The sequence below is a fragment of the Protomyctophum parallelum genome (genome assembly GCF_964188405.1).
Source record: "Protomyctophum parallelum genome assembly, chromosome: 1".
Classification (NCBI taxonomy): Eukaryota; Metazoa; Chordata; class Actinopteri; order Myctophiformes; family Myctophidae; genus Protomyctophum; species Protomyctophum parallelum.
The window spans coordinates 7,685,301-7,702,092 of NC_139697.1; the positions used below are offsets into that span (position 1 = coordinate 7,685,301).

The 16,792-nt window shown below is 42.0% G+C and overlaps 1 protein-coding gene across 1 annotated transcript in view; it reads right to left on the reverse strand.

Moving 5' to 3' along the window:
• sdc2 (syndecan 2) overlaps nucleotides 1-15,067 on the reverse strand; it is a 69,621-nt gene extending 54,554 nt beyond the window's left edge. Inside the window, exon 1 of the mRNA XM_083774923.1 lies at nucleotides 14,595-15,067. Within this exon, the coding sequence (XP_083631049.1) occupies nucleotides 14,595-14,654 (60 nt within the window). The 5' untranslated portion in view covers nucleotides 14,655-15,067. The remainder of the gene's footprint in view (nucleotides 1-14,594) is intronic.
• Between the last annotated feature and the right edge of the window lie 1,725 nt (nucleotides 15,068-16,792).

Consider the following 16,792-nt stretch of genomic DNA (forward strand, 5'->3'; position numbering starts at 1 on the left):
GCCTCTAAAGCAGCTGCTAACTTACTAAAGCTTAAACAATCTATTTTTGACCAAGGAGAGAAAGCGGGCAAGGTGCTGGCGTGGCGCATTAAAAAACTACAAACAGAAAGATCAATTACAATATTAAAAAATAGTGTTGGGGAGACGGTGGTAGATCCTGTTGCACAATAAATGAAGCGTTAGAGAGTATTACGAAAGATTATATAGCTCCGAATTATCACAGGGACATTCACAACTGGACTCATTTCTGGACAACCTTAATTTACCCAAATAGCAGAGGAGGATAATGCAAAGCTGGGGGCAGGTTTAACTATGGGGAAATAACGGAGGCTATAATGTGTATGAACTCTGGAAAGGCAGCTGGACCAGACGGCCTGCCCATTGATATCTACAAAAAGTTCATATCCAAACTTAAAAACACCCTTTTGGAAATGTTTTCAGAATCTTTCCAGACTGGTATACTCCCGCCTACTCTGAGAGGAGCCCTGATCACCCTTCTCCCAAAACCGGGGAAATCATAACGATAAATGTGAAAACATGAGGCCGATTAGCCTATTGAATTCAGATTTAAAAATACTTTGTAAAATTATGGCCAAAAGACTGGAGGTTTTATTACCTGAAATCATAACGGGAGATCAAAACGGATTTATGATTGGAAGACAGGGATTTCATAATGTGAGGAGGGTCCTAAATATTTTACATGACCAGAAGGGGGCGCCAGATACTGCCTTATTATCACTGGACGCCGAAAAGGCATTTGATAGGGTAGAATGGCCTTACTTGTTTGAGCTTTTGGAGCGTTTTGGCCTTGGAGAAAAGTTTTGTAGATGGGTCAAACTCTTGTACAACAATCCTTATGCAGAGGTAATCACCAATAATATTGTATCAAAACAGATAAGGATAGGTAGGGGCTGCAGACAAGGATGTCCCTTATCCCCCCTTTTGTTTTTAATCGCAATAGAGCCTTTTGCTGTAGCAGTGAGGGGAAGTACAAGAATTACAGGTATAAATATTGGAGGGTTTGATCATCAAATTGCGTTATATGCTGATGATGTGATTCTTTTTCTAAAAAATCTGGAACAGTCGATACCAGAGCTTATGGAGCTTATTAAGCATTTTGGCAGTATATCCGGATATAAAGTTAACAATTCGAAATCTTCTATAATGCTCCTCAACCCAAAAGAGAGGGCTAATCCGCCGAATTACGCAAGTCACTTTAGAACGGTAGACAAATTTACCTATCTAGGTATCCAGATTGTCCCTAAACTAGAAGATGTGGTAAATCAGAATTATAGCCCAATTATAGAGTCTATTACGGAAGCGCTGGACAGATGGTCAAATCTTCCAATTTCTCTTATAGGTAGAATAAATATCCTCAAAATGAACACACTCCCTAAACTGTTGTATTTGTTTCAGAATATCCCCTTGCCGCCCCCTGACGGCTTTTTTACTAAAATGGAAAAGTTGTTTCGTAATTTTATTTGGAATAACCGACGCCCCAGGCTCCGTTTGTCTTTGTTATATTTACCTTATGATAGAGGAGGGCTAAAGTGCCCTAATATGTTATGGTACTATTGGGCAGCTCAGTTGAGAACTATAATGTTCTATTATACAGAGAAGGGATCCCCCACATGGAGGAACATTGAATCACACTCTTTGAAGCTCCCACTGCCCGAATATCTTTACTCTAATTCGAGTAAAAAACTGATAAAATATACAGCTAATCCTATAGTTAAAAATATGATTAAAGTTTGGCAGGATGTCAGACTTTATCTTTTGGATATCCAACCCAGTTTTCGATTCAGCCCAATTTGGGGAAATGAATATTTCACCCCAGGAAGGGCGGATGGGGGCTTCAAGATATGGGCCAAGCAAGGGATTAAACAATGGAAGGATGTTTTTGACAAAAGGGGGAATCTATTCTCTTTTAATGAACTAGCTGCCAAATACAATTTACCCCGTACACACTTCTTCAAGTATTTACAACTCAGAAGCTTTATAGGGGTTAAACAGGTGAACTCTCTGACACTCCCTCCCCTGTCAATAATAGAAAAAGAGCTTATCAGGAACCCCTTTAATAGGGGCATCATTTCTGATTTATACTCTATGTTAGTAGAAATATCTCCTGAATCCTCTGAATCCAAATATAATGCATGGAAGGCTGATCTACAAGAGGAATTGACATTGGAAGAATGGAGCTCAGCCTGTATGGATGCTCAATCCCAGACGGGTAACACTCGGTTAAAACTGTTGCAATATAATTGGCTGATGAGGGTCTATATCACTCCAGAGAAATTAAATAAATTTAGTGCAGATATTCCAGATACTTGTATCAGATGTGGTAAAGACAAAGGTACACTTTTCCATTGTCTGTGGGCATGTCCAAGAGTGAAAAAATTCTGGGAAGAAGTGAGGAGGGAAATTCAGAAGATATTGTCGATAGATATTGAGCTTGACCCAAAACTGTTTCTATTAGGTCTTTACCCACCTGGCCATAAGATTCAGAGTAGCGAACAAAGATTTCTAGATTTATGTTTACTACAAGCCAAAAGGGCTATAGCCTTATCGTGGAAAAAGATAGGCAAACCCAGTATTGCTCAGTGGTTTAGGGAGTTATCATTGTGTCTTCCTCTGGAAAGAATCACTTACACCTTGAAGAATAAACAGGAGATGTTTGATAAGATATGGGGACGGTTTATCGAATATATTACGGTTAATGATTTATCTTATTTAATGGTGGAAACTGAAAATGTGTAATTGTATTCTCTGCAGCTGTTTGATCTTGTGGCTATAAGGACTCTGTTGTTACCATTCTAAGTGCCCTTATTTTATTTTATTATACTGTATTTATATATGTATGTATTGTATGTTTTGTTTGTTTGTTTTGTTTTTCATTTTAAATAATTGTATTGTCTGTAGTATGTATTGTTTTGTTGTACTGTCCGTTTGTCCAAAAAAAGAAATGCAATAAATATATTGTTTAAAAAAAAAATATATACACTGTCCCGACCGAATAAACGAATAAAGAAACAGCACATTTCATGTTTGACAGCAGCTGTTCTAAAGCCCAGCTCTCCTGCTTCGTCTGCAGTCATTTTTTAAATACGCATTCAAAGGCCCTGTCGTGTTCCCGCTTCATGTGTGTACGGACTTATTATGTTTGAGAATCCGCTGCGGCACTGCATGCTGACAGTCTAATGAAGCCATCTCCACTGGGAGCTTTTGTGTGACTTTTTATGGGAGCGCTGTAGCCCCTGGCTCAGATTTGGAAGTGATGAGGCAAAATTCTCATCCATATTCCATTCGATGTAAATAATTGAACTCTGGCAAACCAAAATAGTCCCAGTACTACCACCAGCCAGAGCCACGGCTGACTTTTTTAATCTTTAATGATTTTGTGGCCCTCACTCTATAGGCAATTTATCAAGACAAAAAGCACACACTTTGAGCCAAAAGAACACATGTTGTACAACAGAGCCAGGATTCTCAAAATAATAGCACCCCCTTTTCAAGTCCTTCCTTTGAGTGCGGGACAAAGATCACTGACAGAACTCTTTCAGCTAAAAACGTTTTTTAATGTATCTGCCAAACCCTGGCTCTCTTGCTCGCAGTGCAGCCTTTCCCAATTCTTTGCCTGTGCTGTAATTCTGCAAGAATGTGTGGTTTATGAAGACTGCAGTCTAGCTTTCCTGAGATGTCCTGAAACAACACAAGAGCTCCACCCTGCACTCCAAGTCTCACATACATGCCTCCTTTTGGTATGCAGTCAAATCCAGTGTTCAATTACCTCTGAGACCCTTACGGGTCCATTTGGTTTGGTTACATTTGTACAAATGTATATGTCTCTGTGTCCGAGAAGGTACCCTGATTGGATGGGTCAATTGGATTACAGATCTGTACATTCTTATGAGTGTACAATGATTCATGTACTTATTTACATACATACATTTCTTATCCTCTATCTTGCTACTTGTTATTAGTATTAGTATTAATTTAGTTTGTTTTTTTATTGCCGCTTCAATTCTGCTGAGGAACTGAAACCAAATATGTTTTATTCTTGTGTACTAGATACATGTAACAAATCTTGCATCTGGATCTGGAAAATAATAAATGGATAAATTAACACGTTGTTTGTTAAATCAACGGAATTTAACTGTGTTGTCAAGAGAGAAACGGTCGATTACAGGAAGCACTGAAGACGAAGACAAGAGATCAAGTAGGACTTATTGTCTGCTGTGTGCAACGTGCATGCAGACTTTGAAGGATGATGATATCTTCTTAAGTGGTAGCAGACAGAGATGCTATGCTGTGAAAGCTGGGGAGCAGAAGTTGTGGTGGTTCATCCCACACCAAAGAAGAGCCACTACTGTACCCAGACCCCACCAACCTACAGATGTCCCTGGGGTGCATTTCATGTACGCACAGACCTTCTAACAAAACTGTCACATGATTGGCAAGTCACACATAGCATAGCCCAACCACACTAAACAACCACTGAGGGCTGTGTGTGTGTGTATGTGTGATAGTAAAGCATCGTCTTCAAAAGGCACTGTCAATTGATTTTTCAAACAGTTCCATAAACTGTATGGCGATGCGCTAAACATGTGGGCAGGTCTGTTAGCCGCACACCGACAGATGTGTGGAGTTCAGAGTAGAGTTCCTTAAGGTTTATATTGTATAACACAGTGCAAGGACCCCCAAATTGATACATATTAAACTCCCATTTGAAAGGAATTTGGTGCCACGGACCGCCATAAGAAATGATTATTGTTGTAAGATTAGATTTTACAGAATTCTAAACGTAGGGGGGGGAAGGGAAGCCAATGATCTGAATAGTCATTCTTATACAGTAGACTGGTGAAATTATAGTGACATTTACCACTTTCAAACTGACATCCCTATTTTGTGCATGTCATAGGCGAACATTTCCAAAACCTCGTGAACATAGCCGATCTACAAACATACAACTTGCCGCACCTAGAACTCAAGTGGTTCAACTCTTCCCCATTTTGCTGGGGACCCCCGGGAACCACAAACCCCATTTTGAGAACCAGTGGTGTACAATATAGCAGGGATTACAGAGAGTGTGGCAGGCGCTGACTTGCACCGACAATTAGAAATGAGAAAATCACTATAGGCCTTCCTAGAACAAAGCCAAAAAGTGTGTGGTCCTATTGCGACCACCATAGAACAAAAGTAGCAATATGTTTTAATGAGCTGAAGCTTTTCCCACTTGCACATAATGGAGGACGAACAGAATGCTCAGATTCTTCTGGGACATTCGTCACCATTCAGCTGAGCGTGGATGCATTCGACTACGGGAAAGAAAACCCACTACAGAAGATTATGCCTGGGAAACAGAGAGAACCATGAGGCTCCAGTGTGCTTTAACTTCAAGACACCACAGAATAAATCACCATGAAGCAAAGTAAGATTAATTACTTCTTTAGTAGAGTAATATATGGCATACAAAGCACAATCTCTTGAGACAAACCAGAGATCCGTAAGCCTAAGTAAGTCTACAGGGTGCTTCTCTTTCTGTCCAACTATTTGATTAAGTTTTTCATGAATGCAAAGACACCTACGGGGGATTATAGCCGTGGTTCTGAAAGCCTCAAAGCCATTAGGCTCGGCTTGCCTGCTGCTTACCGGGCAGTCTGCCTGTGGGCAGATAGCATTAACCTGCTTGGGCATGACGGCAGTCACCCACGTACAGCGCCAGTCTGCTGATCAGCCGTTCCATCACTCGATTTAACAAATTATCATCATTAAAGTAATCAGGCTTCAGCCCCCTGCCTGCCCGCCCACTTCCGTCATGCTGGGCTAACCAGTTTATCCCATTTTGGGCGGGAACCCCTTTTGGTGTTAGCATTACAGTATGTTATGCTTTAGCTATTGAAAAATAGCAGATCTACAAGCTCATAGCACGCTACGAGCTTGTAGGTCGACTGACATAGAAACATGGCTTTTTGAGAAAACTGTCAGGATGTAGAAGACATTTTTAGAATCTGATCTCAGGTCAAAATGAGTTATGCACACTGTGGAAACTGGAAGAAAGTGACGAGCTTGGTGACCTTGGCTGCTGTCTCTATCAAATGGTTAGGTATAGAAAGGGGGGGGAGAGAGAGAGAGAGAGGTTGTGGGGGGGGGGTGGTTTGGGTCAAGCAATTCAATTGTATGAATGCTGCTTTTTATATTATCTATAGCAATTTATGCGTTTCTTGTAGTTTTCCATGTTGGGGAAATTCAAGGTTCTAAAAGGTCAGGGCTGAGAAAATGTGTCACACACAAACACAATTGTCAGGATTCTAAGTGGACAGTACAATGGAGGAGTGTACAAATGTAAGCATGGAGTAAAATGTAACCATGGAGTGCACAAACATTTCATTTGTACACTCTGAGAGTAAATGAACACTGAGGTGTGTGAACGTCCAGAAAAAAGGGGGTCACAGGTTGAAGAATTCACCCGACCAGTGGATGGATGCCATACATGCTGGCCTGGCGGGTTACTTCTGTTTACTTGCAGGCTTTCCCTTGAAATTTTCCACTCATTAAAAGGGTGTGTGCGGTCGCCTCTCGAAAAGGACAGCAAGGAAATGAGCGTGTCGGCGGTGGCATTTGCATTTAGAATCAAAATGGATTCCATCTGACACGGTTTTCTGTGTTCTTAAAAGGCCCTCTCTGCGCTGCATAATGAGCCCACATCACGCTCCAGTCCGTAATGGCGGGCTGAACCGCCGGGGTTACTGAATGCAGCATGACGCTCCGCTGAGAGGGTACACAGCTGCCGTTGAGCACACAGATGGCTGTTAACTTAATGCATTAGTAAAGATTAACTGGTGGAATCACAGCATTAATGCCACCGATCATGTTAACGACTGGACCGCAGCTGAGAGGCTGCCGGGGTGTTGAGGCATGCAGTTTGACCTGCGCTAGTAAAGGCCAGAGTCTCTCTTCATGTCTACTGTAGCTACGTCTGCGTCCATATTCATCCATACAGGCGGGGTTGAGTCATTGTCTGGCCCCGCTTGACGATGCGGTCACACATTGTTAGGCCATCCAGCATGGGATGTCTGCCACAACAATACACAGGGACATCTGGTTTGGGTCTTGACATCATGGTTCCTACAAATCGAAATAAAGAAATTAACCAAACCGCAACAAAGTCAGCAGTCGCCATGGGCTTATGACTAATACCAGGGGAGATAAATATACGACTAAAAGAACCGATTTTTTTTAAAGAATAAGAATACAAACATTACATAACAGAGCTGGACAAAACTTCTTCAAGATGCGATGAAGAAAGGAAATTGCAAGACAAGTATAATTGGATGATCCTTTTAATTCCAAAATACATTGAAAATGACAAACACATTACATAAACAGCAATGGGAATGGAACTTCTTCCTGTTTTTTGTAAGTCATTACAAAGACAAACACTGCTCGCCGATGAATATTCATGAGCATTCATTCAATTGGGGCGTTTAAACTGAATGGCTTTCAGTTCAAACTTAAAAGACAAGAGTTTACACACCACTATGTCATTAGACTGAGAGGTGTTCTGTTGCGGTGAGCTCACTAATGCATTCCCTTCTTCGTCTCATAAAAGTTCCCCCGAACGCCCTCTGGAATCTGAGCGATTTCTCATGAAAACACATCTCTAAATTAAGACAACGTACGGTGTATAATTTGCGGTCGGTGATACACCCCGCTCAGAAACTATGATTTACACTCTCAGTGTTGCTTTGATGAAGCAAGATGGGAGAAAATAATGGAAACACCAGACATTAAAAGTACATTTTTCTGCTCGGCGGAGCGCGGCACAGATTTCAATTAGGTGCCTTTTGGACCCGATAAAACGTGCTCGTAAATATGAGTGAGCACAGATGTGCTAAATGTGGCGTGCCATTTTCCAGGAGTTGGATGGAAAAACTCAAGATGACGTCATTGTCTTCATACAGTCGCCATCTTTGGACAATATACAGATGGAACACATTGGGATTTGCTCATTGTCTAATTCAGCACACAGAACACAGCCAAGTATGACGACTGCCCAGCAAGTCTAGCTTTTGATTTCTCTTAACCAACATACCAACGAACCTCAAACTGACCACAATCGCTTCCCCTGAGATCTAATAGGGTTTTAAAAGCAGAAAGTGTGCACCTCAGCTGAAGCACTGAAGCAGCGAACTGACTAATGTCAGAATCCAGCTTCAAATTCAACTGGCTTGATAACTGTAGAGAAGTACTGTAGGAGTGTGTCTCGTGGTGTAAAGACAGCAGGAACTCCATCAGACTACTGTATTGTGATAAGGCATTCCGATCTGTCCCTCACCTGACCAGAGGCAACAGTCAATAGTGGTATCTGCCATGAATTCCAAACCGACTCAATAAAATGTGTTCAATTGTAACTCACTCAGCTTGACAGTGTCCCAATAGCTGTCAAAACAGCCAGGAGTTATATAACAACCAGCAGCACATACGAAAGAAAAAAGGAGCATATGTTTTTTTATAGCATAGAAAGAGACGGAAATAAGTTACTACATACTAAAGGTTTTCAGTGTTTTCAACTCACTCAATAATGCAAATACGATTTAAATAAAATTAGGATCAGATAAAGTCAAAGTGCATCTGACAAGACACAAAATGATAAGAAATGTGGCATACGATATGGAGGACAGATGTGTGATGCTCTGCCTTGATTTATACTCCTCAGAGTCTCAATGCAGTAGTATTCTGTTTGCCATGTGGATTTGCTCTTATTTATTATCTCATGCTGACACTCAGTGGTTCCCAAACTATTTAGCCCATGACCCAAAACAGAGATTAGACATTCTCCCGGAACACAAACTAGTGAAAATAGCAGATCTACAAGCTCACAATACTTATTTTCTTCTAATTTATGGAATTTCTTAAATTTTTCCTTTATTTCTTTATGGAGTCACTGAAAAAAAATATATAATTTTGTTTTCATTCGTGGTCAAGGTTTTGCATTTTTGGGAATGTTTTTAGAAATAATAATATTACAAACCAAATTTAGGAAACAAGGGTAAACAAGGGAAATAAGGAGACCCATAACATGTGTCCGTGACCCACAAATGGGTCCCGACCCAGTGTTTGGGAACCAGTGCTCTATAAAACTCACACAGCAAAGGAAACGGAGGACACAGGTTGGAGGAACAGCATGTACACACCACCCTACTCCACTCTCACTCTCTGTCTCCATCGCTCTCCTCCCTCACACTATAATGTTTCTTTATCCACAGGTCTGCACAGACTGGGGGTATTAGGCAGGAGAGAGAGAGAGAGAGGGGGCAGAACAGACAGACATCTTGACAGTGGACTGCATGTACATTTCTCTTTGTCACAGTCAGAGCCCTCATGCTGCTGCAAAACTTTAAAAGGAGTTTTCCATTCGCTAAGCTACCGGAAATCAAAGTAAAGGGACAGAAAGGATGAAAGATTGAAAGTGCATAGCAGAAAAGCCATGAGAGCGAGGGAGAGAACAAAAGAGAGCAAGAAATGAGTTGGAGTTGGCAAGTTTCTCTGAAAGAATTTTGAATTTCGATCAGATTTAGAGCGTACCGTCTCATTCTCAGATGCCTATCCAGTGCAGGACTTTTACAGTGTACTACAAGGATGGATTAGGATCAAACTAGTGGTGATGTCACATGGTTTCTCTGATGCATTCTCTCTGTCTTAAAGTATGGGGCATACAGCATACAGGGTGTTAACTGTGATTTTTATATGTAGTCAATGTGCACATAGTCGCTGAGCCACACAGGTGGAGATGTAAAGGCATGCATCAGTGTAAGAACAGGCACATCAATATACGTAACACACACACACACACACACACACACACACACACACACACGTTAGCAAGGTTGATAATAGCGCTCAGTTCTTGAGTGTCAGCAAAGCGGAGCGAGGCACATCTTGACTTTGAAAAAAAAAAAAGGATTTGCCTTCATTCCTTCCAGCTGTCTGAGGTGGGGGAATAATGATGGCACTGTTCTCAGGGTAACTCAAGACACAGCGGTAATGACAGGCAGCATCTCGACCGCGGCGGAACTGGCAGCACAGAGATGCAAGCAAGACATTTATACTCCGCCGTACGGCACAGTACAGTCGCGCGCTGGTGGAAAGGGGAAATCTACAAGCTCACAGCATGCTGCGTGTACCGTGTTTGTGGGTGCCTAATGGCAAAACAGGAGCTCATGCATGGACATAGCATGGTGTGTGTGTGTGTGTGTGTGTGTGTGTGTGTGTGTGTGTGTGTGTGTGTGTGTGTGTGTGTTTGTTCTGTAGAGTCCATTAGTGATTGCATAATGTTTGGCAGACAGGGACCAAATGCATTCAAGCCCCTTCCCACCCCCGGTTATTTCTAGTGGTGAAGTAGCCTTCTCTTCTCTGCACACGGCAAGGAATTCACTACTATTCCCATGTGTGTGACAGCCCTGGACATATTTGTGACTTGTGAGAAGAGGAAATGCAAGAAGGCAGAGGCCGTCCATTGTCAGCGGAAACACAAATGCTTCCATATAAAAGGGACAGGGGATGTTTTCTCTCTGGGGCCGTCAGGGTTAACGCAAACTAAAAGTCTTATTAAATATGGAGCAGGGGAAGCTGCAGTGGTGGCATAGCATATGGCCTCGGCCGATAACGTGGGAGGGAATGTTGAAAACATTCTCACCTCAAAGTCTCTTCATTTCTTTTCCTTTCTCTCTGAACTAACTTTGTTTTCTTCTCTCATTTTTTCATGTGTTTCTTCTTTATATACAAAGGACAAGAGAGAGGGAGCAAGAGGGTAAATATTTTGCCCACTGCTGCAGACACACGCTTTACTTATTCATGCTATCGTAAATAAAGAATGACGCTCTTAGGATGAAACATACTGCTTTTATTGCCAAAGAAAGGCCAGAGGATTTCACCGTTCGCTCGCCACATTCAAGCTATGGGAGCATTGCACTCCTGTGACAAAGAGGGAAGATTCTCACTCTCACTCTCACGCACGCACACCTTTAAAGAGTGTGTTGGGTGGGATAAAAACAGTACGACTTGAAAAACAGTTTATCACTGTAAAGCAGTATGCATGCATATTATGATTTGACTGATTGATTATATTTAAGAGTGTCCATATGGACATTTAGCATAAACAATGCTAGTGTGCAAGGTGTGCTTGTGTGCATGCGTGTGTGCGCGCGTGCGTGTTGATGTTCAGTGCATCAGGATCACTTGGTGAATATATGCATGCATGCATATGAAAAAATACAAATAGGGTTCCATTCCTCTATGTGTACTTGTGAGTAGCATTGCTAGAGTCAAGTGAGGTGGCAAGCATAATGTATAGCCTAAAAGTGAGGAGCCGGCAGGTGATGGGGGTGAGAAAGCGGTCAGCTTGAGCCTCTGTGCTTTTCATTTCATTACCACCCAATCAGATACAAAACAATCAACCATGCCAAACTCATATACTAGCAGATTATATGCCTCCAGCATATGAAGGGCCCATTTTGCCTCCTCTAGTCTGAAAAGCCATTAAATGGAATGCATTTAAAGCTGAACCTGAATTGAATTAATGTAAGGTGTTTTTCTCAGGATTACTGAGTACAGTATATTACTTCTTGCCTGCTTGAAGGTACTTTGTCAAAGCAATTTGACATAGCTAGTCTGTGAACAAAATAATAAAGGCAATTTTGGGATGGCGTCATTCTCATAAATCTGTCCAGAAAATAAGGAAAAAACAGACACTTTGGAATCATCCTTTTGATAGATATTAAAACCCTTCAAATGTATACAAAAACTGACATTCCATGGAATTTTAAGTCTCCCTCTCTCCCCCACCCTCAACCCCCCTCTCATTCCCTTTCCCTCCATCCATCCCATTAAGTCTCCCCCACCCTCAACCCCCCTCTCATTCCCTTTCCCTTTCCCTCCATCCATCCCATTCTCCATCGAATAAAACCTCACACCATGTTTGAGGGTGCTCCTCAGAAGCATCCGTATCAGACACCACTGGCACTCAAGGACTCCATGTAAATCACAGATGTGAAGGGAGGTGAACAACACCCACGCTTCCCACCAAAACATGACTCAAATTATAGGCTGTGACATCTGGCAACTGACGCTCACCAAAACGCAGCATGGCTGCATGGGCCAAGCCTGCAGCCTATGGCCTCAGCCAAGACTTCCACCTCCTCCTGCCCCCAAACGTTCCTGGAAACAACCCACCTTGTAAAGTCACAAACACACAGTCAGACAGAGGACGGCTGGAAGACAGCTCCTCCTCCACTGTGCCATCTGTGAGATGGGCAACCGACGTGGAAGAAAGCCACGTGCACCCTAGCATAGTGCCATATGCCTACTTCATGTATTTTTGGTCTACCTTCCAGTGACTTCCAGGAGGACATTCATTTTAGTGCCGTTTATACTTCAGGAGAGGTTTAAGTCAAAGCACTTTGATGTTGTCTGTTTAAAGCCACAGTAGTTGGCTCCAGGTGCCACATTTCGAATGTACAGTAGTAATGTTCAACAACTACAGACTATAAAGACAATACATATTTTCATGTCAAATTGAGATTCACATTTGAGCAAGAATCGTGCAGCAGTACACATTAGGTAGTAGGTACTGGTATCTTATCTGGTGACAGTATAGCCTCTGACTGACAGTCTGACACTATCACCATACATGCTCTAGTGGTCTAATTAAAAATACAGACAGATGAGCCTGGAGGCAGGTTATCAACCACACATATGCCACTTTATTGCAATGTCAACACCAGTGGTGCCAACATTTGAGCATCAATGTCATGCAGCTTCCATTGCAGGAGGCAGCTATGTCTTCGACTTCAACCACTGTGTGGGCAACAGATAAGGGGAGGCAGAATTGCAGATATTGATTTGGTGTACGACTGTGTGCACAGTTCACACACACACACACACACACACACACACACACACACACACACACACACACACACACACACACACACACACAGGTGATGATAGTCTGAGCCATACCAGTGATGCCATAACAATGATTATGGTAAACCTACCAAAAGGGTAAGAGGAAGGGGCTGGATTTGGCCACATGCATGCATTCAAGGATAATTTCTTTGCAAAAATCGTGGAAAATTATATGTTTGTGGTGCCCGTTTCTTATTTTCACCATCCTCCACAATTATATGGAGAGCAAAAAGACAAAATTCTATGACAGTTCAGGGTCAGCACTTAGCTGCAAAAGCCCCCGTGGGGCTGGTATCTATTAAAAGGGTGTTCTCTGGGGGTGACCGTGCAAAACAACGAGCCATTAAAACAATGAATCACCTAATTGGACCAGCAGCTCAGAAAGAGGAGACAGAGGAGGTACATGTGACAAATCACAACCCACGGGGAACTAGTGAGGGACACAGCAGTGTTACAAACAGCTATGACACCAGCCAGCAGCGGATAGAAATCTGACTGGCTTCCAAGTCTTGTCATGGCATGCCAAGAGCCGAGCCAATTTGTGGGGTGACACACACTCCAATTATGAGGCCAAGAAGCTGACTTGAGCCCAAAACATATCAAACACACAGCCAATGGTATCTCTTAAGAAGACAAATAGAGCATGTTAGATAGATAGCCTGGACCCTTAAGTGAGCTCTGCTGCTGGTTGAACGTGACAAATACAATCAATTGATCCTCTAACATTACAAACACATACTTAGCCTAAAACAATTGCAGCTATTAGCTGCACAGCTGCATTAATGACGATAATAATAGACTACTTCACTGAGTGTCTAATGCACTCGTCATCTAAACGTGGCCGGCTATTATTCAATATATTCCACATGTGGGCTATAGGCCTACACAGATACAATTACATTAAAAAGTAAATTTAACTTGATTTACAACGACTGCCATCGCCATCGGCTCTTTTTCCACATAGCATCTATTATATTTATATTCTACAGGGTTAGTCTATTAGCCTACTCTATTTCTCACAGCAAAACTTTGGAAAATACTTTGGAAACAAATAGCCTACATAAATATAGCCTACAGGCTTTTTCCTTGCATTAAATGTAACCAGCAATTTCGTATAACAGACAAGTAGAGCGACACATTTGGCATCTGTAGGAGTATAGGTGCCTAGATTTTGAGCTGCTTGCCACGTACTCGACACACAGTATATTTTGGTATTTGATATGTGGCTTTTCTTTGGCAAACCTATATCAAACACCAAAATAAAAAGCTATTTTGGGCAGAATGAAGAAGACAAAAGAACAAATAAGCACTTTTCTCTAGTAAACATTTTCAAAGCTATCTATAGCCATGTTCGTTCGTCAAATTTCACTTATTAATCACTTCATAGAGACAACTTCCATTCCACCACCATGGGAAATATCCAGCACTGTTGTACAAAAATCGAATTAATAAACAACAGTGTAATAATTAAGCCTACATCAAAAGTAAAACACCCATAAAAAACCACCATCAAACAAAAATGATAGGCTACAATGTACCAGGCGTACAAGGGGCTCCGATTCCCCCAGCCATAACCCCTCCATGCATGCATATCGCTCCTATAATAGTTTAGTCTCATATAAACTTACCCGTTCACCGGACAGGAAGACCGTTAAACCAAGAGTGAGAATTATCCAAATGTTCCTCATTATTCCTTATTTTTTTTATTAATCTGACGACACGGGCGAATTGTCAAAGCTTTCCCCCTTTTTCTCCCGTTCCTCTTCTGTTAGCGACGCGCTCTCTCTCTCTCTCTCTCTCTCTCTCTCTCCAACTCCTGCTTGTTTCTCTCTCTCAGGAGTGGAGTCCCACCGGATACGTGTTGCTTTTGTTATTGCTCCGCGCACTTCTTCCCCTGCTAAAACGCTATATGTGCACTTTGTTTAAAATAGTCCCTTTCTTATACAGTTACACACTACACCGCCGGTCCTTGTCGGATCACCAGATAGAATGTCCCTGCTGCGGCGCGTTGACCTATTAAAATGAACTATAGGCGACTATACTATAAAGCTCAGTCCACAGACGCTCCGCTAGTGCGCTCTATTCGGCAATGTCATGCGTCAGCCACCACACACACACAGCAAGCATGCATGCTCTGCGCGCGCGCACGCTCACACAGACAGACGGAGAGAGAGAGAGAGAGAGAGAGAGAGAGAGAGAGAAGCTTGAGCAGCAGTGATTGACACTAGTTCAATATGGTCCGACAGGTCCGTGCATGGTGCATGCGTGCTAGTGAATGATACAGTATAATAGTGAAGCGCGCCGCTCGCAACTCTAATAAGCAGCATTAAAACAAACCAATTGGTCCAATAAATATAAATTGCAAATCATCTGACTATCTAACTGAGATATTATGTTTCACCTATTGTGAACAACCCAGACATGATGCAACAGTTGCTGCCTGCAAGGCCAAGACTAATAATAAAAAATAAAATGTTTTTGTAGGCTAAGTAGCCTACCCTGGGTATACGCATATAGGCTACTAATATACTACACCCAAATATGGAATCAGCTGCACGAGTAATGTTGGATATAGCACTTTTTGTATTAAACATTTATATAATGAATTGTGAAAATGAAGGGCTGTGCATGCAGCCTGCAGGGTTTGAATTAATCAACCATGCCATGTGTTTCATCAGTTCCACAAATCCCCTGTCCAGAACATGAGTTCAACGATTCATCTGAACTATTTATGGACACAGTGATCCCCCTAGTGGTAGACATTGCAAAAGTCAAGAGTTTGCAGTTAGGCCTACACTGCTTCCCTTTGATGAGGACCACTTTTAATGTGAAATGATCATGAATTATCTGGTACTTTATCCTGTTTAAAGGAAACAACTTCTACAGAAGGCTATAGTTATTTAAACACTATACCCTCTGCAACCTTCTTAACTGTCCCTGTCCCATTTAGGAATTCTAGAATGCCAAAAATAACAGCATCCTCTTTTTACTGTTTGAAACCTAAGACATCCCACACTTACACACACAGAAACTTCATGAAACATCTTCTCTCCTAATCACAAGCAGCAGAGAAAGAGGCCTCAAACCGAAATCCCTGTCATTATTGAATATTTGTAATTACAGGCAATTCTTCACACAAGAGGTGACTTGCTTAAAATACTGTAGGAAGCATTTGTGGCAAAAGGCTTCACACCTTCACACGCATGACATAAAAAAGCAGATAAAATTAGCAGATCTATAAACTCACAACGTGTTGCAATGTGACACATTGTGTGAGCATGTAGATTGGCTAGTATGTTCGGCATATAGACCGATTCACAGAGGGTTTCCTGGGTGCGGCCATTACTGAGGTGTACCATTAAGCACTGCAGCACTGATTAGCTACACCTGGCCTACGGAGCACCTGCTCCATGGATTACACCTCAGTAATGGCCGCGCCCAGGGCACCACTCTGTGAATCGGTCTATAGGCTAAATGTGGTGTTTATACTTTATAGGGAAAAAAGGTGTCATCCAAGAATATCAATATACCCCTGGAGGATGCCAGTCAACAACGTAAAGGTGAAGGATATAAAGGTACTGTGACCTCAAAATCATTGATATTTCAATTGTGACTTACTTGCCTGTGAACGCATTGTGCATTGTTCATTATTGGCATCGTAGACAGTTGATGACTATGTTGTAAAGGTGAAAGGTCGGTGTCACAGAAACAAGCCTGTGTAAAGCTATAATAAAATTGAACAATGTCCAACATTACCTTTCCTTTCCAACGTAACATCAGGTAAGACATTGCGTACATCGTCTACTACAGAAATTGCACGCTTGCA